This window comes from Lissotriton helveticus, chromosome 5_1 (assembly GCF_964261635.1).
Source record: "Lissotriton helveticus chromosome 5_1, aLisHel1.1, whole genome shotgun sequence".
Lineage (NCBI taxonomy): Eukaryota > Metazoa > Chordata > Amphibia > Caudata > Salamandridae > Lissotriton > Lissotriton helveticus.
In genome coordinates this window covers 957,899,774-957,921,465 of record NC_136065.1, presented here as the reverse complement: position 1 = coordinate 957,921,465, position 21,692 = coordinate 957,899,774, and the positions used below count along the sequence as shown (strand labels likewise).

Genomic DNA, 21,692 nt, shown 5'->3' with positions numbered 1-21,692 from the left:
GGGGATGAGGGGGATCAGCCGGATATCAGCAGAGATCATTCTTCTGGTGAAGGGAACTGGCAGGGGAAATTGGCAACATTGCAAAATTGCTCCTTCCTTGCTAGCACCTTCAATTGTGAACACATATAGGGTGACAGGTCTCAGTCATACCAGGACCCACAATTAATATACACTCTGCAGTAAGGGCCTAGAATGCTCATGGGAGATGCAGTACCTAAAGTCTAACAGGCACTTTGAGTATTTACATTTAGGGAAACTTCTCTGTGGTCTTGAGTGGGGCGTTGGAAAACTGAAACTGAACAGGGGCAGTAGGTAGTAAACCAGTTTTTTTTACAAGGATGTTTATCCATTAAACATCAGCGTGAGCCCTAGTTAATAATTCTAGAAGTTCTTTGCTCTCAGTCCTATAAATTAGACGGATTTGTTAATAAACACAAAGCTAGGGTTTCTTCGAAGTAGTGGCAAAAACACTTGATATTGCAGAACCCTAATGGTTATTAATACACCCACCCTAATTGTTTTGGTGCCTTGTCAGTATACACAGATTCATTTAGACACCATATGAAAATGAAATGAGAATTTAATTTAATAGAGACCGCCTGATGTAATATAGGTTCCGAATTAATTAAACCCTACGGCGATCCCAAGGATGGTGATCTAATAAAGGAATGCACCTGTCTTAGATTATGTAAAGTACATCCTGGTATAAAATAAGGGCAAAGAGAAGAAACAATTACTTTATGTTTAGATTTATTTTTGTTTTTGTGTCATATGTATAAATGTAAATATGTGTATATATATATGTTGCATTAATGTATTTGTTTATATTTCCAGTTTTGAAAAAATATTCACTGAAATATAATACAGATTAATCTGAATTCAATACACTTGGTTGTTCCGTGACTACATATATTTGAAAAGTATAGAATTCATTGAGAGTATTTAAAAGATAGGAAGAGTCAAATTAATTTTCTCTTTATCTTACTGTTTAGTTTAACTATTGGTTCCGAGGCATTGTTTTTTTTCTGACTGTATATTTTGACCCAGATGCCGAAGAGTTAATTGGGTTGTCCCCTGCTTTAGTTGTCAGTATACACAGGCAGTGACAGTTAACTTCATATGAAAAAAACACAAGCAATCCAGTTGAACAGTTCAACTTAATGGCCAATTTGAATCTGACATATTCTGCCAAGTACTTTCAGCAGGCGATTATTGAACACATTCACCATGAACACATGTAACTTTTTATCAAGAACAATCACCACTTAAATCATTGAAAAAGGCAAAAGAAGGTTTTCTCATTGGGCAACATCAGTGGAGGTCTCCATTTATTTCCTAGTTTTATATCACACTGCATGTCAACATTTAGTTACTTTAAAACTCCAAGATTATCAACAAAAAAAGCAGCGTTATATAGGGAAAGGGGAAGTTAGAGACCAATCAGGTCAGACCTTTTAGTCTTCATCGTTTACCCATGTTCAACGGTAGACCTTCAACTGCAGGAAGAGTGTCAGAGCTGTCATCCTTTTAGATTGCTGGCTGTTTTGCACATTGATGGCCATGAAATAAGCTTCAAAACAGTGAGGGTTGGGTCTGCTTGAAAACTGACGTACTCCGCTAATTAACAATTTATGATGAACAAAGCCTAGAGGGTTATCATTTCACTGACCCAATCTTCTTAAGATACCATTCGGTGAAGACTTCACCAAGGATTTAGAGAGAATGACACTCACTCCATACTTACTCTGCCCCTCATGTGCATTTAATTTATTCATCTGCTTTCAAGTCTAATGACTATGCAGATCACACCCAGCTCATCTTCAAGCTATAACCAATTACTTATTTTCTCCTGGAACATATTGTCCAACTATGTTCCAGCCATGAACAAGTGGATGTAGGACAATAGTTTGAATCAGACACAGAAAGGAAGACATTGTGGTGGTTGGTAGTTCTATCTCCTCATTACCTACTGAGATGATCTGGCCTACAACCTTGAGGGCTGACTCTCACATTCTAATCACTAATGGTCTTTTCTGTCTTAATGGACTTGAAATTCCCAACTTAACACCTTTGATCTCAAGCATGCTGAAGGCTGCTGTCTACCGTTACAAACAATCAAACAATAAAACTTATACTGGGATTCACTCCTGTGATGGCCATAGTACTCTTGCATATTGATTGTGAAAATGAAGCATAGGCGAGTCATCCTCAAAATCTTCTTGTTTACCTCCAGAAGCACCAAATGTGGCAGTGCACCTGCTTCACCAACTTAGGGAGCATGCATCTCCAGCACATCTGTTGCTAATAATTTAATTCAAAGTAATCTATAAAATGAGTAGGTATGATGGGGTTTGACTTCAGCGCTTCTCCTGAACAATTTGATCATTTATGAGTCAATTAGAGCATTGTACGCTCTAGCAGCCAACAGGTGGGGATGCCAAAAATGAAGAAAGTCAGAATGGGCAGGAAGTGAGAGGGACAAAGGGCACAGAGTGTGGGATAGCATAGGGACAGAATGGTGGGAGTCCCTGAGAAATAGCTGGACAAGTAGTAGAGAGGGTAAGAGCAAATAAATAATTGCAATAGTGCACCATCAATATGCAATAGAGCGATAGAGCCTTTAATCTTAAGGTGGCACTCTATAAAAGCTGTTTCCTACGAAACTAGGAACTGTTGATAGTTCAACATACCATTAGGCGTCACCTTATGGTGTCCCAGTCTCACACAGGACACCATTGCAATATTCGATTAACGGTTCTTTTCAGTAGAAATGTCTGTCAGTAGATGCAGCAGTTCTACTTCACATATTGTAACTAGTTGTAAGGGACTGTTTGACCAATTATTTATAACGTCTTCTAAGAGACTGCTTGCCCAAGTACTCACCTTGTACTCAGCATTGTAATAGCATACATCATTCGCCAATGCGAGTTAAAGTAAATAATACAATTCAGTACCTCAACAGCACTCTTAGAGTAAGTTGTAATTCTTGAACCAAGGTTTTGAACTTCATATTCACATTCCAGACATGAAATTGCAATTAGCGTTCCTGGGTCCTAGAGATATAGAAACAGAAGTTAAACAAAATGTTAACATGAAATGTGATGATTCAAATTTTCACATTGTATTATGGTGCCTAAATCCATTATAACAAAGCCATTCTGCCAATGAGATTTGAAGCACTGCAGTGCCATTGTTTTTCATCACCATCAAAAGGTTATTTTAGTTTGTTAAAACAATATAGGTGTGTTTTCAATCATCCTAAATCATGGCATTTGCCTTTTCACTTCCGACACCGTAGGTAGGGAGTGTACAAGACCACATAGGGACTACCATTTTCTCCATCTGAAGGCGAGTAAGCAGCAAGTTGGTTTTATACTCTTTGAGGGGCTAAGGGGCTGTTCTGGGAACGTCTGAGGCTCTACTTTTAAGTACACAAGGCATAATTTAGAGCTTGATGGACGGGATACTCCATCACCAATTTGAAGGATATACCATCTGCTGCATTGCCCATAAGGTGGAATGGATATCCATAACGTTTTTGATGGAGTATCCTGTCGTCAACATTTTCAATCAGACTCATAGTGTGATGGGTTAGAAGAAACACTCTTTTAAAAAATTATGAATCACCAGTCCTGGGCGAAACTGCTTAGCTTTTGCACAGGAACTGACTGCCATGATCTAAGTGCTTTGCCATGCTGAGTGGCACTGGAGCAGACAATACTGGTTGTGCACATCTCAAGCAGAAGCCACAGCAGCTGACCAACACTGCTAAAGTAGTAAAACCTGAACGAACATCATCTGCAGCAGACTGCTCTGTTGCCACTCCTACCTTAAGCTATTCCTCAACAGGGCTGCAGCTAGCGCAGTTTGTGCCCCTTGTGCACAACAATAGGATCAGTTACTACACAACACAGCACTGCAATGCCTTGACATCTTGGGAGGTTTCAAGCTCGCCCATGTTGCCGACTTAGCCAGTCCTTCAAGGAAGCAGTGCACTTCAGGAGGGGCATGCCAATGGCACTTAACTAGGTCAACAACCAGCCAGAGTGTATTTTACTAGTACTTGCCGGGTGGATCTTGGCACGGGTTGATGCTATTGAAGACTTCTTGCTCGTTAAACACCTCAGCTACACTTTAAGCAACATAAAGAAGTATCAGTCTCACACCAACAGATTTCCTTTTTTAGTAAAGTGTCTTTACCGTTCATGACACAAGACATTGGCAATTGCACACCGAAAATGTTACCTCAACAGCATGCCGACTTGTGGATAATTCGGAGACAGTGTTAAATGTCAATTTCTTGAGGCAATTTGTCCCAGAGAGACGTCATGATACAGAATATCGAAATTACAGTCAATTAGGTATGGACAGACTGAATAACTGAGTTCTAGGGCAAGAACAGAAATGCAATAACATGTATTACAAACATTCAGAAGGTGTGGGACAAAAACTGTAAATGTAAGTACATGAAGGTATTGCCGTAAACGTCTCATTTACAGACCAATAGAGAACAGGTACAAAATCAAGAACATATTAAGTCCCAAATGAGCAGCAAAATGAATAGGAAATTGGGCAGCTTCCCTAGTGGCATCGAAAAGAAAAGACATCCTAAGAAATCTGTCTCTCCCTCAAAATAGAGGGTATCTATATAGTTTTCAGGCATAGAAAAGTACTAAAACCGCAGTGTCATCATGGTGTGAGCAAAAGAGTTACAATCTCAGTAAAGCAGAACACAGTTCTATTAAACATCATATTGCAGGACATACTAGTTACAAAAGGAACAGCAAACTATTGTGAATGAATACAGTACAGTAAGATAACGGAGGGATCTTGGAAAACTGCAACATTACTGTGCTCATTTTGGAAAGTTTTCTTTGAGAACAATGCCAATGGAAATAAACAAACATAGCTTCACTTGACTATATGATGCACGAATAATGAACAGTGAACATGCAGGAAGAGATATCTCTTATGACCAAGATGGTGCTGAAGCCTAACTGAGGCCTAGTTAGCATAAGCTAGGAAAGGGCACTTTAACAAGTCAGAGCAATTTGTTTCAAATGCAATAGCACCATGTTAATGTGTGCATGCAAATTTGAGAATAAACCCACATTTCGAAAGCTGTAAATAAATAAATTTAAAATGCACAAAAACTTCCACAGCGTCCCAGATTTCGTTGCTTGCATGCTGAATCCTGATTGTCTTCAGTTAATGGTGATAGCAATAACATTAGTAAGATACCAAGATTCACCTATGGTGGAAAGGGCAGCTGGTAGAGCTGGCTCTCTCATTAGGCACATATAGAATATAGACTAGCTGTAAAGCTAGGCCAGAGATGGCTCTGTCACTGGGTAGGTTTGGAAGTTAGATCCATGCAGCAGAGGGGACTGCAGAAGACTTAATGCATAAGTGAAAAGGGGGAAATAAATGAAGAATTAATCAATGGTGTTTGAAAGGTAATGTTTAGGCCAAAGAATGGTTATTTAAATAAAAGGTGACTTTGAACCCGAAGATTACATGTCACATGTTCTTAATAAAAAAACTCATTATGTCTCAGGGTGTTAGGGCTTAATAGGAGGGATGCATGTTTATTGGAAGATGTGTACCTGTCCACAAATTCACGGACCCTGGAAAGGATTTTCTCTCCTGTTCTCCGACTGTCCATGCCTGCATACAAGCATTCATGTGCATCTATGTAAATCCACTAGGGTCAGTCTAGAGGAACACTAGTTCTCTTCTTCACCCAGTCTGTCAAGGTTCCTCTAGCTGTGCTATTTCTGGGTGTAAGTCACCAATCTCCCTGCATTCTACTATATTAATCTTCCTAACAAAATCTGTAAATTTCTATGTGAAATCTCATTTTACTGTTATTAGGACTGCCACGAGTATGACATTTGTAGTTCTCTCTATTGTCCTGTTTTTTGTGCCCAGCAAGACAATCATGCTCACAAGCTGAGAAACAGCCTGTGTGAAGGATCTGAGATCCAGCGAGCAGCTTTGTAATCTGAAGGTGTGCACAAAGTGTGCCTTTCTAGGACACAGGGCTTCTGTATTGGGGCATAATTATGGTGGTAGCACACAGTTGTTATGAACTGTAGAACAAGGACTGGAAAAAGGCCTGTTCTTGGAGGGCAGAACGCCTATTACTCTCACTGAGGTAAATTGCCAGTATTGAGAGAAAAAACTTAAATTGCCAGTATTGTCCTGTGTCTGGAGACTGCACTGATAACCCTGAGGGGGTGGTATACGCATTGGGGAGAATTTATGGCGATGGTACACTGTTCCCAGATTGGGCTGGAAAACATTTGGATTAGCATTAGACAGTAAATTGTGAGAGGAGAAGACAGGGCTGTGTAATTTATGTAGCAGTGATCTTTTTAGAAGATGCCTTCTGACTGTCTCTTTCTGACCACCATCATTTGGCTTGATGGAAGGTGAGAGAAAGGGAGATAACAGTTTCCCTTGTTGTACGGTAGCAATCGTTCAGGCAGGACCTGCCCTTTCGTCTCTCCACAAAATGCTACTCTCAAAGGTTGACGGCAGTCAGATAAAAAGCCCTCAGACACGATTGGGCTCATGTTGTTTCCTCCAAAGGCTTTCCTTTGCTGCGCGCTGCGCTTTGGCATCTAGGCGCTGTGTAACATTTTAAAATATCCCGTTTTTGTATTTTATTTTTAAATTATTTGATTAATTTCCCCTGGTTTTAAATTGTTGTTTCACTTACTTGCACCATAATAGTGCCCTTCACCGCGGCTTCAGCGGGTCCTTCTTAGCGCGCTTCGCGCTTTCTGTGAAAAACGGCGCCATCTTGGGGGTAGGTAGGGGACGCTCATAGGACGCCATTACAGGGAGCGCTCTAGCAGTCAGGCTGACTGGCTAGAGGCATTTAGAGGTTTCGTAGTTAAGGGGCAGTGGAAGGAGGGTCTGCCTGTTAAGACTTTCCTTTGCTGCGCGCTGCGCTTTGGCAGAGAGGCGCTGTGTAATATTTTAAAATATCCCGTTTTTGTATTTTATTTTAAAATTATTTGATTCATTTCCCCTGGTTTTAAATTGTTGTTTCACTTACTTGCACCATAATAGTGCCCTTCACCGCGGCTTCAGCGGGTCCTTCTTAGCGCGCTTCGCGCTTTCTGTGAAAATCGGCGCCATCATTGGGGGTAGGTAGGGGACGCTCATAGGACGCCATTACAGGGAGCGCTCTAGCAGTCAGGCTGACTGGCTAGAGCCCTATATAGGCCCAATATGATGACGCGCAGCGTGTGCGCGCGGCGTGTGTGCCGCAGTAACGCCGGAGTCACGCCAGAGTCCAGCCTGTCTGCGCCCGTCCACGCCAAGGACAGGCTGGATGGCTGGGTGATAGGGCATTCCGAAGGTGAGTACACAGGAATTAGGTACTCCTGGCAGGACATGATCTCTCTTAGGCCTTCTAATCTACCATGCCATCATAGGAATGCCCCGGAGATGCTCCAGACTTCCCCCGGCTGTCGTTGCTTTCGGACTTCCCCCAGGGTGCCTGCTCCGTCTTCGGACGCCACTCTGACAGGTCCGATCGCGAAAGTGGGTAGGTGCTTGAGGAGCGATAAGGGGTTTCTCGTAAACGCGAGGTCATTGATTAAGAATAATCTCGCATTCAAGGACTTTGTTCTGGCCAGAAAACCCTCTTGGGTTTTTATTACAGAAACCTGGGCCAAGGACTCCTCGGGCCCTGATCTGGTGGAGGCGGTTCCTGAAGGCTACACGTTGGTGAGGGAGGATAGAGTGGGCCGTATAGGGGGGGGGGGCTGGGTATTCTCTATAGAGGCTGTTTTTCCTGCCATATTACCCCACTATCAGAACCTCAAGACGTTTTTCAGGCCCTTCAGTTCTCGATCAACGGATCATATGTAGTTCCGTTTACGGGCTTCCTCATCTATAGACCTCCGGGGTCCAGAGCAGAGTTTGGCCATCATATGCTCAACATTCTAGAGCCATATTTTGGCAGTGAACACCTTACTGTTCTAGGGGACCTGAATTTCCATTTGGAAAATATGGAATCGAATGAAACCCTTTCCCTATTGGATATTTTCTCTGGCTGCGGGATGCAACAGCTAGTCAAGGGTCCCACTCACATGGCGGGCCATACGCTGGATGGGGTCTTTTCGAACGATACCCGGTTGACCATTGAGACTCCCATCCCTCTCTCTTGGTCGGACCACTATGCTGTACCTTTAGAATTAATGGTTACCTCTGTTAATAGTAAGGGGAATGAGCCAAGCAAAATGGAATGGAGGCGGAACATCAAAAGTATAACCAATGACGAGCTTGCCCCCAGACTGGCCAGTTTGGCGATCCTCCCAGAGGAGGATGTAGGTTCGGCAGTACTGAGGTGGGACGGTGCCATCAAAACAGCTATTGATGATCTTGCACCAGCCTCTTTGCGTTACTCCGCTAGGAAAAGTCCATCGGCACCATGGTTCTCGGAACCACTGAGACTTCTTAGGCAGGGAGTACGGAGACAGGAACGTCTCTGGAGGACTAGCTGGGATTTACGTGACAGGGATACTCATAAGGTTCTCCTGAGGTATTATAAAGCGGAGGTGATAAGGATTAAGCAGGAGTACTTTATGACTCTCACCACCTCACTCTCTTCGCCGAAAGAGTTGTTCAAGATCGTAGACACGCTTACATCGTTGAAGGTGCCAGATCCCGTTGTTAGCTCACAGCAGCTCTGTAATGATGTTGCACAGTTTTTTCAATCTAAAATTGTGGACATTTATTCAGCGTTAGAGCTAGAGAAGTCGTCACTATCCACCTCTCCGTGACTTCTGATACCACCGCTAATATCATCCCAGGAGATGTCCTCAGGGTGTCTGTCTACCTTTCCACCCCTTTCCCTCCAGGAACTGGAAGTCCTCCTGATGAAGACGAGGTCTGGGTCTCCTTTAGACCCCTGCCCCTTGAAACTCCTTAAACAATGTAAGGAGACTCTTTTGCCTCCGCTATTAGAGATCATGAACAGGGCAATGAGGGATGGGATTTCCCCCTACAATGGAAAAGAGCGGTGGTCAAGCCACTGCTAAAAAAGCCCACATTAGACCCGGGGGTTTTCAAAAACTTTCGCCCCATTTCGCTACTCCCAGCCCCTGCAAAGATGCTGGAAACTCATCTGAACCAGCATCTTGCAGCCTTTCTGGAAACCTCTGGCCTTCTAGATCACTCGCAGCATGGATTTCGGAGAGGGCATAGTACGGAGTCGGCCCTTACTATTGTGCTTGACAACATCCGCACCAGAGTTGATAAGGGCCAGACTACCCTCTTTATCCTGCTAGATCTAACAGCTGCGTTTGACACTCTGTCTCCCTCGGTGTTAATATCTCGACTGAGGGAGATAGGGGTTGAGGGGCCCGCACTCAGTTTGCTGGCCTCTTTCCTGGGCCAGAGGGAACAGAGAGTTAAGCTGGGGGAGTTCCTATCTCCATCCCTCCCTGTGCAGTGTGGGGTCCCCCAGGGGTCGGCATTAAGTCCAACCCTTTTTAACATCTATGTGACCCCACTTGCCAGGCTTATTAGATCATATGGGATGGAGGTAATCTCCTATGCCGACGACACACAGATATTGATGTCTCTCGCCCAACCTGTCATCTCTGCTGCCTCCAATTTTAGACACTGTATGGAGGCAGTTGCTCGATGGATGATTTGCAATTCATTGAAGCTCAATGGCGAGAAGACTGAAATTCTGGTGTTCGGAGGAAAGGAGGATATTTGGTCGGCGGAATGGTGGCCAACATCCCTGGGCGTGTGTCCGACTCCCACTGCCCTGGCCAGGAACTTAGGAGTCATGATTGACCCTACCCTGGGGATGGGTCAGCAAGTCAACAGGACTATCTCCACATGTTGGGGTATAATAAATATCCTGCGGAAGATTAAACATTACCTGTCGCCACAAGCTAGAAAGCAAACGGTAATAGCATTAATTGGCTCAAGACTTGATTATTGCAATGCCTTATATTTAGGCATAAACAAGGGTCTGTTAATGCAACTCCAAATGGTGCAGAACGCTGCTGCCAAATTTGTATTGGATCTTCCTAAGCGGGCTTCAGCCTCTGCTGCAAGAAAGACACTTCACTGGCTCCCGATTGAGGCCAGGATCTCCTTGAAGTCCCTGTGCCTGATCTATGGGGCTTTGGCGACAAACAGATCCGGAGGCTTAGGGGACCTGCTGGTTCCTTATACCCCTTCTAGAACCCTGCGCTCTGCCAATAAATCCTTATTATCAGTCCCACGAGTGCGTAGAGCCAAGCGGGGTGGCAGAGCCTTTTCGAGTTTAGCTCCAAAGCTGTGGAATATTCTGCCGGCTGAAATCAAATCCTCACCTTCAATGCAAGTTTTTAGGAAGGCCCTTAAGACGTGGCTATTTGTCAAAGCCTACCCTTAACTCTGGACTGGCCTTTTATGATTTCTTTTGGTTAGGCGCCTTGATGCCTTCGGGCTTAGTAGCGCGTTTATAAATCTTATTTCATTTCATTCATTTCATTTTCAATTCATTTCATTTCATTTCCTCCTGTTTGAGATACCTGTTTGAGACATCCATCCTTTGGGATAATACCACCACATGAAGCAAGGACTGTTTCGGCTCTGAACAGGAGAGAAATACTCAGACAGGGAACAACTTTGGGCTGTTTTTATGGCCCCGATATTGGAAAGCGAATTTTGCCTCACTCCAGGCGGTGAGGCAAAATTACTTGGAAAGTTTGCCAAGAAAATTTGGAGAATTGCTAGATCTGAAAATTTTGGTGAGGTTTCCCCTGTCTTTTTGCGTCTGCCTCCTGTATGTTTGCTGTGTGCTGATTTTAGTTTTTGCTGGTCTGGATGCTTTGGGCATTTTGCAACTGCTGATTAGTGCCAAAGTGCAAGTGCTCCCTGTATAAATCATGATATGGATTAGTGTTTCCATGATTGGCATATTTGATGCACCACTAAGGCCCTAATACAGTGCACTGTGTGTGCCCAGGGCCTGTAAATCAAATGATGCTAGTGGCCTGCTGCACTGATTGTGCCATCCACACCCGCAGCCTTTCAAAGGGTTCTCAGACCTGCCACTGCATTGTCTGCATGCAGTTTAAACTGCCACATACACCTGGCAAGTGCATCCGCTTGCAAGGCCCTAATCTTCCCTTTTCTTACATAGAAGTCACACCTAAGGTAGGCCCAAGGTACCCCCCTTGCAAGGGTGAAGTGTATGTAAAGGTAGGACATGTACTGGCTGTGTGACATGTCCCGATATGGAAATACTTTCTATTCAATTTTTCGCTATTGAAAGGCCATGTGTCCCATAGGATAGCATGGGAGATACTTTGTAACATCTTACAAGTACAACTTCCCACGAGGACAAGATTGAAAGTTGGATTTTAAGTTCTCTGAACTCAGAATTTCATAACATCTTTCAGTAAAGATGGTTTTTAAATTAGGGGTTTGAAAATGCAATTTTTAGAAAGTACGCATTTGCTTGCTTAGCCATTCTATGTGTGCTGGGTTGTGTATAGGCTGTCTGGCTTTGGAGTGAGAGGGGCTGGGATGTGCATTCACTGCAGACAGCCACTGGGGGGGTCGAGGTGTGTCCTGCCTTTTCTGGGTTACTCAGAGCTGGGCTGAATAGACCTGGGGTGCATTTAGAGTAGTGGGAGAAGTTTTGCTTGCAACTGAATAGGCCCTTTCCCATGTGCATAATGCTGTCTCCACTTCCTGCCAAGAAGCTGGACCAGAGAGGACAGAATTGGTTTGGACTGAGCTGAGAGACTCTTTGCCACAAGAGAACAAAGGGAAATTTGGTATAAATATTGGGCCCAGACCCCAGAACTTTTGAATACTTCTGGGTGGAACCTCTACCAAGGAGAAGAGATGGAGTAGCTGTAAGGAGGAGTACTGCCCCATTGATGTGTGGCTGTGTTGCTGGGTTGGCCTGCAGTGGCTGCTTCAGCAAAGGAGAGGACAAAGACTGAACTGTGCTGTGTATTGTGCTTGAAGAAGATCTCCAAGGGCTTGGTGTAGAGCTTGCCTCCTGTTCTGAAGTCTTAGGGACACAAAGACTTTACTTCCTTTGTCCTCCAACACCTGGAACTGCTGTTTCAGCTGTCAAAGAGGGAAAAAGCAATGTCGACGAGTGAGGCCACGACCTGCAACAAACCCGTGGGCACCGCTCGTAAAGTGCACGACACACCGCCCCGACTTGCACCGCAGCCCCAACATCTGCCGCTGCCGCACCCTATCGACTCTGACCCCGTCTCCGACGCCGCTGCCTGCAATGGAGCTGAGGGCACCGCTTGTGACGCTCATGACGCACCGCCCAGACTCGCACCGCAGCCCTGCCCTTCCCGATGCTGGTGCCTCATCGCTGAGCAGATACCTGATGTGGGTGACCTCCCGAATCCATCGACCCGTACCATTGAATGGAACCGATGCCACGTTGCCACCGTGTTGTCACCTTTCTGGCAACAGTAAGGAACCAACGCCTCACCTCCCCGACAGCATTCAGGAACCGACGCCTCACCTTCGCTTCATCGCAGTAAGGAACTGAAGCCTCACCTCCACTGTGGTTGTAAGGAACCAATGTCTCACCTCCACTGTGGTCGTAATCAACCGACGCCGCCCAGCGCATATGATGCATCACCTTCCCAAAGCTGTGCACCGTCTTTGTTTTCATCGTTTGCCAAGGTACTGTTGTTGGGGGTCCTTGCGACCCCTGGTCTGCCCATGGCACGGTCGGTGCCGTACTTTTAGATTTTTATCGGACCCGATGTCGTAATGTCCCCAGGTGGAGCTATTTGTTGCTACAGCTTTATGTTTGTTAATAACCTATTTTTTATGATATCTTGACATATGTACAGTGGATTTTTGTCGTTTTGGTCTTGTTTGGTTTAGATAAAGATTTCCTATTTTTCTAAGCAGTTGTGGTGTCCATTTGTTATGCTTTCACTGTATTATTGTATCTGTGCACAAATGCTTTACACACAGCCTCTGAGTTAAGTCTGACTGCTCGTGCCAAGCTACCAAGAGGGTGAGCATGGGTTGTCTAACGGCGTAACTTCCTTACCCTGACTATTAGCAAGGGTCCCTACTTAAACAAAGGTGCAAACCATTCCCAACTAGAGACCCCAATTTGTAACAAGAATTTATGGGCCTCCCTTTGTAATGGATCCTGCCTGGACTGCTGAGAAACAGGAGTGGAATATAGTATACACCTAAAGAAAGAAACTGCTCACAGGAGCCCGGAGCCCAGTCCCTGTGCTCAAGGTGGATGGACAACCTAGTGCAGACTAGCACGGGCCCAGGACCATGCTGGAGGGGGTCACTCGGGTTCCTTGATATGAAATAAAAAACCACTGGTGCGCTGTGCCCTAGAAAGTGAGGGAGTGAAGCTGAAGTTCAGCTGAGTGAGAGAGCAGGTCTCTCTGCATCCAGATTACCGCTTAAACAACAGCCGGTATGATGAACCAATCAAGGAAAAGAAGACAGTGAGAGAGTATGACCATGTCCAGGTCCTCCAAAGTCAGCAGCAGACACCTGGCAGCCTGTGCTGACTATGCCGGGGAAATAAAGCACACTGCCCATTTTCAGAACCAAGCACACAAACCTTGGTGAAGGTAAAGCTATATAGAGCAAAGCACATGGAAACTTTGATATCTCTGAGTTTCGCAGAACAGGAGGCCAGCACACACAGGCCCTTGGAGAGTCCTTCACAAGCAGGATACCACAGACGGGCAAAAACAGGCAGCCCTTTTCCTCCACCACAGACAGAAGCAGTAACTGCAGGCCAACCCACCCTTCCTCAGAAAAGGCAGCACTCCTCACAGTCCTTTCACTCTTTTTCTTGGCAAGGTTATAGGTGCACTACTTATACCCAAAAATATAATTGTTCTGTTTGTGGCAAGGGTCTCCGAACCCAGTCCAAACCAGTCCTGGCCTCCCTGGTGTAGCATGACCACAGGGGGCAGAGACAGCATTGTGAAAAAGGAGACACAGTCTATTCAGGTTCAAGGGAAACTCCTCCACCCACTCCAAATGCAGACCAGGTCTATTCAGGCCAGTGATGAGTCACCCAGACAAGGCAGGGCAAACCTCAACAACCCCAGTGACTGTCTAGAGTGTACGCACATCCAGCTTCTGTCACTCAAACACCAGACACTGAATACACAAACGGCCAGAGACACACAATGGTAAAGTAATAAAATGCCCACTTCTCAAAGTGGCATTTTCAAACATAGAATTTAACAAGCGTTCGCAACGCAATAGGTCTCTTACGCCAGACCTATTGCATTGCAAATGGTAGTCATCATGAACAACGGGAGGGAGTGAGAAGACACGGTCAACGGGTGGGTGGGGGCATAAATGCATGGGCAACGGAACTGCGAGTGGGGGGAGAAGGCACGGACAACGGGAGGGAGGGAGGAGTGAAGAAGGCAGTAGGAGAACCTCATTAAAGAAAATAGTGCTCACAATTTGAGTAACACGTACCGTGTAACACTCAAAGTAAATGGGCCAGTCGCCATGGGAGGTGACAAATTAAGAGGAGGCGGTACTATGGAGGGGCTAACAATCCTACTGATGAGTCAGAAGCCAGCATTTAGGGCAGACAATGACACAAGCCAATGGCAAACATTGACGGAGTATTTGCTACTTGTCTACAATAAGTCTCACAGAGCAGCGCATGAGTGCTGGCTCAGGCTCGACCTAAACACCACCTTTACCAGAAGGTGCATAAATAAATTCTGAGTTTAAAGAGCCTGAACTCCATTTTTCTATCTTGCCCCTATTGGGAGATACACATGTAAAAATGTTACAGCGCAACCCAAATGATAAGCCTTTGGGCTGATAGCCTTTCAATGGTGAAAAACAGAATAAACAGTTTTTCACTATCAGGACATGTCCACACACAAGTACATGTCCTACCTTCCACATACACTGCACCCTGCCTATGAGGGTACCTTGGGCCTACCTTAGGGGTGCCTTACATGTAAGGAAAGGGAAGGTTTGGGCCTAGCAAGTGGGTGCACTTGCCAGGGCAACATGGCCGTTTACAACTGTGTGCACAGACACTACAATGGTAGGTCTGAGACACATTTACAGGGCTACTCATGTGGGGGCACAACCAGTGCTGCAAGCCAACTATTAAAATTAGATTTACAGGCCCAGGCACACAACCTGCACTTTACTAGGGACTTACCAGTAAATCAAATATGCTAATCATGGATAACCAATCATTGTCATAATTTGTACAGAGAGTGTATGCACTTTAGCACTGATCAGCAGTGGTAAACTGCCCAGAATACTATAGCCAACGAAAACAGGGTCAGAAAAATGGGATGCAAAAGGCAAAAAGTGTGGGGATAAAAGGTCAAAAGGTCTAGGTCTAACATTGATATATTCCTAATCTTCAGCAGCCATCTTCTTTTTTCTATTTCCTGTTACTGATTTCATACATTTTATAAAAACGCCCTGATAACTGACATGATTCTCCTTGCAAGCAGGTAATAACAGCAGCCCCACATGCTCTTATGTTTAAAATTCGAAATATTGGTCGGAGCCAGCAGCACCCTATGGGTTTCAAGATTTTGCATATGCATATTACAAGTGTTAGAGTTTCTTCTGTTTTACCACACCATCGGCTATGTGCATCGGATTACATACTTAGAGCAGTAGGGAAGCAGCAAGGGTAGGTAGTCGGATAAGATGTCAAGAGAATAAAAGTTTGCTGCCCAGCTGCCATGCGTTTAGTTTTTAAATCCCTTAAGTCCTGTTTCCACAAGATTATATTTGCTTGCTTTAATATCAGGTTTGCAATGGTTCTTGATGGTAAGCTACTTTTTAGTAAGCCTTCCACACTTAAAGTCTTAATAGACGTTTCCAAAAGCAAACCCCATGTTGAGCCAGGGGACTTTAAATTTCTCCCAAAGTATATGTTTTATTGTGCCCATTGAGGCCCTTTGCAGTGTTCTGCAGTAAGTTGTTATTTTTGCCATTAGGACGCGATCCTGCTTTGGAAATTTAAATTCTAGCCTAATTTGTGACTGGCTAGTGCAGTCAGGAGGAGCGGAGCAAATATACGTCGATAGCAGATGCATTGCTGTTTGTCTAGCTAATCGTGGGGATCATCTTTACATATTATAGCACCCTATGTCAGGGCTAGCATCACCTTAGCTGCTATCACCATTAGAATGGCCTCTGTATTTTGGCTTGCAACACTTCCTTTTAGCTGGTCCATCTTGCAAGTCATATGTTTTGCAGTCATTCTCAAGGAGCCCAGCGGGGCGTTCTAGTCCCCTCTTCCATCCAATGTGACTCTGGGGTACTTAAAACTTGCTTTTCTTTCAGCTCTTGAGCCCCCAATCGACCAGACGCTCTTTTTGACCATGCGCCTGCCAAAGATCATTGATTTTGTATTTTCAAGCTGATGGTAATTTCATTTACTAGGCAATATTGTTCTAGAGCATCCAGTGATCTCTTAAGGCCGATTTGAGTATTGTCAAGTATTATCATATCGGCAGCCTATTGCAGAATTTGTATTTTCCGCTTTGCCAATTGGGGTGGCCAAATCTTGTTACTACCATATGGTTTTTCCAGGTCTGCCATATACAGATTAAAAAGCAGAGGAGATAATATACAGCCGTTTCAACCCTTTATCAGTGGAGATTGTTTCTGACGTCACCCAGTTTGCTGTTAATTTGTCTCGGACCAGGTATTGCTGTATAGTGATACTATTGCCATTAGGAGATGTGATGGTATCTGCTACTTTTTTAACGTTTCCCATAGTCTACCTCTGGGAATATTGTCAAAAGCGTTGGTCAAATTGATGAAAGCTGCATTTGAAGGGAAGGCCTTGAGACTCCACGTTTTGTCAATCAGACAAAAAAAGATTAGAAGATTATCCTCTATGTGACAGTGTTTTTGGAAACTGGTTTGTAACCATGGGATACATTTTTTCTCTGTAGCCCACATTTCAAGCTCTTCATATAGTAGGTTGGCATAGCATTTCCCTTCGACATCGAGCAGTGCTATCATTTGATAATTTACAAGTAAGGTTCTGTCCCCCTTTTTGTGTATGTGCACTAAAGTTGAGCCCCTTCAGCTTTGCAAGACTATCTGGGTTAAGATGGGCATCCAGAGGTTCAAATCACCTTTTAATAATGCTGCAGGTAGCTCGTTGGGCCCTGGTGCCCTGGTCGATCTGATGGTACTTAGGGCTGCTTCAACCTTTCTTGTGGGTCGCTTAATGCTAATGCCAGTTGAAGTTCTTACAGAATTCTTTTCCTTCACCCAGGGAGCTTTATGGTTGCCAGATTTCAGTGCTTGCCGAGGCTCAAGTTGGTGCCCATTGAGGATCTCATAAACTAGGGCGAGTGAGCTGTCCTCTTCTATGGGGCATGCCTCATGTTTGTTACCCCTGCAGGAGGGGGTCCTCTTTGAGGCCAGTGGTGGAGCAGTAAAGCTGCTTTATATGATTGGCCCACTCTTTTGCTGTTATATGGCGGACTTTTTGGCTTTAAGTTTTGGTGAGCTTATTCACTAGCCCCCAAATTGTATTAGAGTCTTTTTTCTTAGGTGCAGCATGTAGCTTAGCCCATGTTAGATTGTTATTTGACCTATTGTTTGCCCATAGCTGCCTGCTATATACTTGCTTTCATTTTCTTATTTTTTTCTTGAGTTCCTTTAGGAGTCCGACTTTTATGTCAGTGCCTTAGTTAACTTCTTCCTTAAATATTTTGTTTTCTGGCTGTCAGCATACCCTCCTCTCTCTTGTTCCGATCTTCCTAGGGCCTCTAGGGCATTCATCAAATTGGCACCAAATGGGATACTCCAGTATTCATCCTCCCATTCTTTTCATTCTTCGCTAGTATTTTTTATGAGTAGATTTGTGTTGAAATCCCCTCCAATTAGTAGTGGAGTTGTAGGATATTCAGCTTGCAGATTTTCAAATTGTCCAAGAAATAGACTTGCAGTCTTGCTTTTCCTAGCCAGCGCTGGATGTAAATAGATATTTCCAATAATTAGAAGAGGGTTTGAAAGGTCACTTTTGCTTTTAGGTTAGTGAATTTTTACTATGAGAGAGTGTCTCCTTTTCCTACCCAGATTATATTAGAATTTACAGCAAGATCACTCTTTATTTGAGTTGAGAGGCCTCCACTGGGTTGCCGGCCACATTGGGATGGTAGGGTGGGTAATGGCAATTTAGGAAGCCGGCCAACCAGGAGCAGTTTGATTGCAAGAGGGGGTGCTAAGGCACCAGGTTTTTTTTCTTGCTAGACTGGCATGGGTTAGGAGCGGGTGAGTTTAAAAACATGGGCTATCTCTCTGGACAATTGTTCTTTAAGGTTTATAAAGCTTGAAGCAAACGTTATCTCTTTAAAGCAGATCTCAGTTCATTTGTTCCTTTCTCTGTGCCCCAGGGGTTTAAAAGCTAGGTATTCCATATCCTTTGATCTCAAGTTTTCAAGACCTAGTAGTTTGGTTGCCAGTCTTAGAATGTCTTATTTTCTTTGAGATACATATTCAGTGTGTAATTAAATTATCTTAATTCCTATCACAGGCATCTCCAGTATTACCCTCTTTTCCGACATCTGGCAATCCTTAGTATGTTTTTGTATTTGTGATTATAGTTGAAGCATTCATGGTCCTAAGTGGCCTGGGTGTGGGGCTGATCGATGTCCCCCGCTGGTCCCTGGGAATATCCCACTTTACCATGCTTTGTTGAAAGATGAATCCCCCATGGCCTTTGTTTATTTCAATTTTAATTTCATTCGCGGCATTGTCTAAAGTGATGGTGAAATTTGTTGCAATGATTCCATTTCTTTTGACTGTATCTCTTTTTGTAACTATTGTTTTGATGGGCTGCTCCAGAGTGCACCCCTGGCTATCTGGTGCCCACTACCCACTTCTCTTGTGTTATGATGATCTGTATGCTCCAGTCCTGGATTCAGTGGGGCGGATTCAATATTATCAGTTGATATGTTGACTACCAACTGGAGTACTAACGGTTCACTTTGTGGATTGATAAATTCCTTACCAGAGACGTTTTGTATGAAGATAGGGAATGGCTTATGTTCTTGTTTTGGTTGGACTGGTTCAGGAGATATAGGATTTGTATGCTCTGGGATGCAGGTGGCAATTATGAGTATTTCATTCCTATTGTTGTTTCATTTATATTTAGTTTCTGGAGGCGTTTTTTTTATTTTTCCTGGACAGCTGACTCCTGTCATTGTTTGACTTCCCATTATCATTTGAATGCGGCAGGGATGCTTTCTGATTGACCGTCTGTTCCTGCGATGCTCGATCTAGGCTGGGAGGCTGTAGCTTGGCAATAGTAAACACAGGATGGTATGTTGTAGGTATTTTGCCCCTCGTGCCTACTACTGCGTGTCGCTCGCGCTTGTTTTTATATCACGTAAGATTGTTTGCATTATATCTGGTAAGGTGGATAGATTTTCCACTATCGGATCTCACTGGCATTATATTGCTTATCCTTTACAAAAACCTGGGCCCGCCTAATTAATGAGTTTAAGTGATACAGTTTTGCATCAATTGCCATTGTAACTGTTGCCAGGTAGAACATGGAGAAGAACAAGATCCTTATTTTTGTGACCTCAAATTCAATCTGGTCCAGATCACGATGACCATCATCCATCTGCACTACTCTGGTTCCTGTTTAGCAGGTCCAGAATGCAGGAATTGCATTTGAATACTTACTATCATTTAAATCCAAAATAGCCAAGCTCATGCTCTCATGTAACTTGGTTCTAGAAAAACTAAGGAAAATTATTTCACTGAGGCCTGCCTCTTAAAGTAAATCAGTCAATGTTTTATGTCTTCCTCGTCCAAAATACCGGATCCAGCAAATGTTGTCCATCCACAACATGCCTTGTTGAATATGAGTGCAAACTCTGCACTCTCTATTAGGAGCACATGGCTACTAAAGTTCCTGCTGATCCCTTAAATGAAGAGTAGAAGTTGAAAAGAGTCTATATTTTCATACACCTTTGTAGATCTAAAAGTAGTCCTAGAAGGAGGCATCAAAAATTAATGTTTAGCACACACAGCCTTAGCTGAGGACATCTAACAGTTCATTTTACGTTTAACATGGTTAACCTTTATGTCTTGTTTAGTCCTACTTCTTTATGAGATCCAAGTATTAAAGTGAGATGAGCAGTTGTTTATAATGAGGAAATGAGGAACTGGGGTGGCGGAGTGAGCTAAAGAATGGTGATGGATTATACCCAGATCAGTTGACTGGGGGTGAGTGCTTGCAATGTTCAACACTCTGCCCATAATCCCCTTTGGTTTTAGTTTGTTCGCCCTAAGTTGGCAGTGTATGCCCAGACGTGGCTCCCTTGCTCACTTTGCCACTGGATTCAAGCTAGCCTGGCTGATGACGGCTGATTAGCCAGAAACCGGTCCGAGGATGCTTGCTTCCGATCCGTGGAAGACATTGCTTGGCAGTTCGAGCTGGACTGTTCCCATGAGGCTCAGGGTCAGACTGATTTGCATATGGCGATGTCTAAATGGTGATGGATTGAACCTAGATCAGTTGACTGGGGGTGAGTGCTTGCAATGTTAAACACTCCGTCCATCATCTCCTTTGGTTTTGCTTTATAATGAGGAAATTACACGGGACTCCGCAATCCCTGAATAAATGCACATCTCTAATTTCTTTATAATCAGTGACTTGAGACACATTCAGTTGTCGATTATAAAGAAAAGATGTCAGAACTCCACTGTAATATGTTTTAGCAGTTCAGTTCTGAAGTGACAATGCCTGTTGCCAGAACCAGCTGCCGAGGTGAATGCCAGTTCAGGGCATGGAGCAGCTGTGTTGCTTTTATTAATTCCGCTCTTTTTCCAGCTTGCAGTGACAAGCAGAAAGAACATGTTTATTTTTGCAGTCCTTAGATGATTATAGAAAAGTTAGAATCTTTCTGCATGTTGTAAACATTCCGAGATACTGCATCTTTAAAAAAAAGACTTGTATTGAACTGTTTCTAATATCTAGTTGCAAAAACAGTTTTTGATGTGTTTACTTTTGCACTAGGGGTTCTATTTGTATTTTTCTTGTTTGCAAATGCTCTCTCTTTCATACGAAAGAGCTATGCATCAAGGTTTTAAGTAATTTGTGAGAAAGGTAATGGTGTGATCATGTGTTATATGGGATAAAGGACCCCTGCCGTACATAAGGGTATTGGAAGTCTTGTCTGAGTTCTAGAGCCTTATAAAAGAACTCAGCATTCGGCCTCATTCCTCTATATGGTACTGGAACTCCTCAGTGACTTGCAGTATCCTTGTAATATACAACAGGGGGTTGTTTTTTCCTTACCTCATTAAATGCCTTGGGTATGAAAAAATCTTGAGTGGTGCATATATTTGAGACAATATTTTAAATAATGGCCTTTAACTTTTATAAGAAATTCGTTGCAGACTCAGCGTAACAGTGGTAATTCTTGACATACTGGGGTATCCTAGGCATCATGCTGCCTACACTCGGTACAATCTGGCCAGAGGTATTCATAGAATGATGCTACCAACTCCTGCGTAATGCTTCCCTGGTGTGGTGGTGCCAATAACTGCTATATTGCAGAGAGGGTAGAGCACAGGATGGTTGGCGAATGTTAGAGGATCTTTGTCTTAAGGACCAGTGGACTAGACAAAAATTATCGGCTGGACGAGGGGAT

The 21,692-nt window shown here is 43.9% G+C and overlaps 1 protein-coding gene across 1 annotated transcript in view; it reads right to left on the bottom strand.

The window, feature by feature from the left end:
- CFAP46 (cilia and flagella associated protein 46) overlaps positions 1–21,692 on the bottom strand; it is a 1,487,057-nt gene that overhangs the window by 1,192,481 nt on the left and 272,884 nt on the right. The window contains exon 11 of the mRNA XM_078643461.1: positions 2,955–3,053. Coding sequence (XP_078499587.1) covers positions 2,955–3,053 — 99 coding nt within the window. The remainder of the gene's footprint in view (positions 1–2,954; positions 3,054–21,692) is intronic.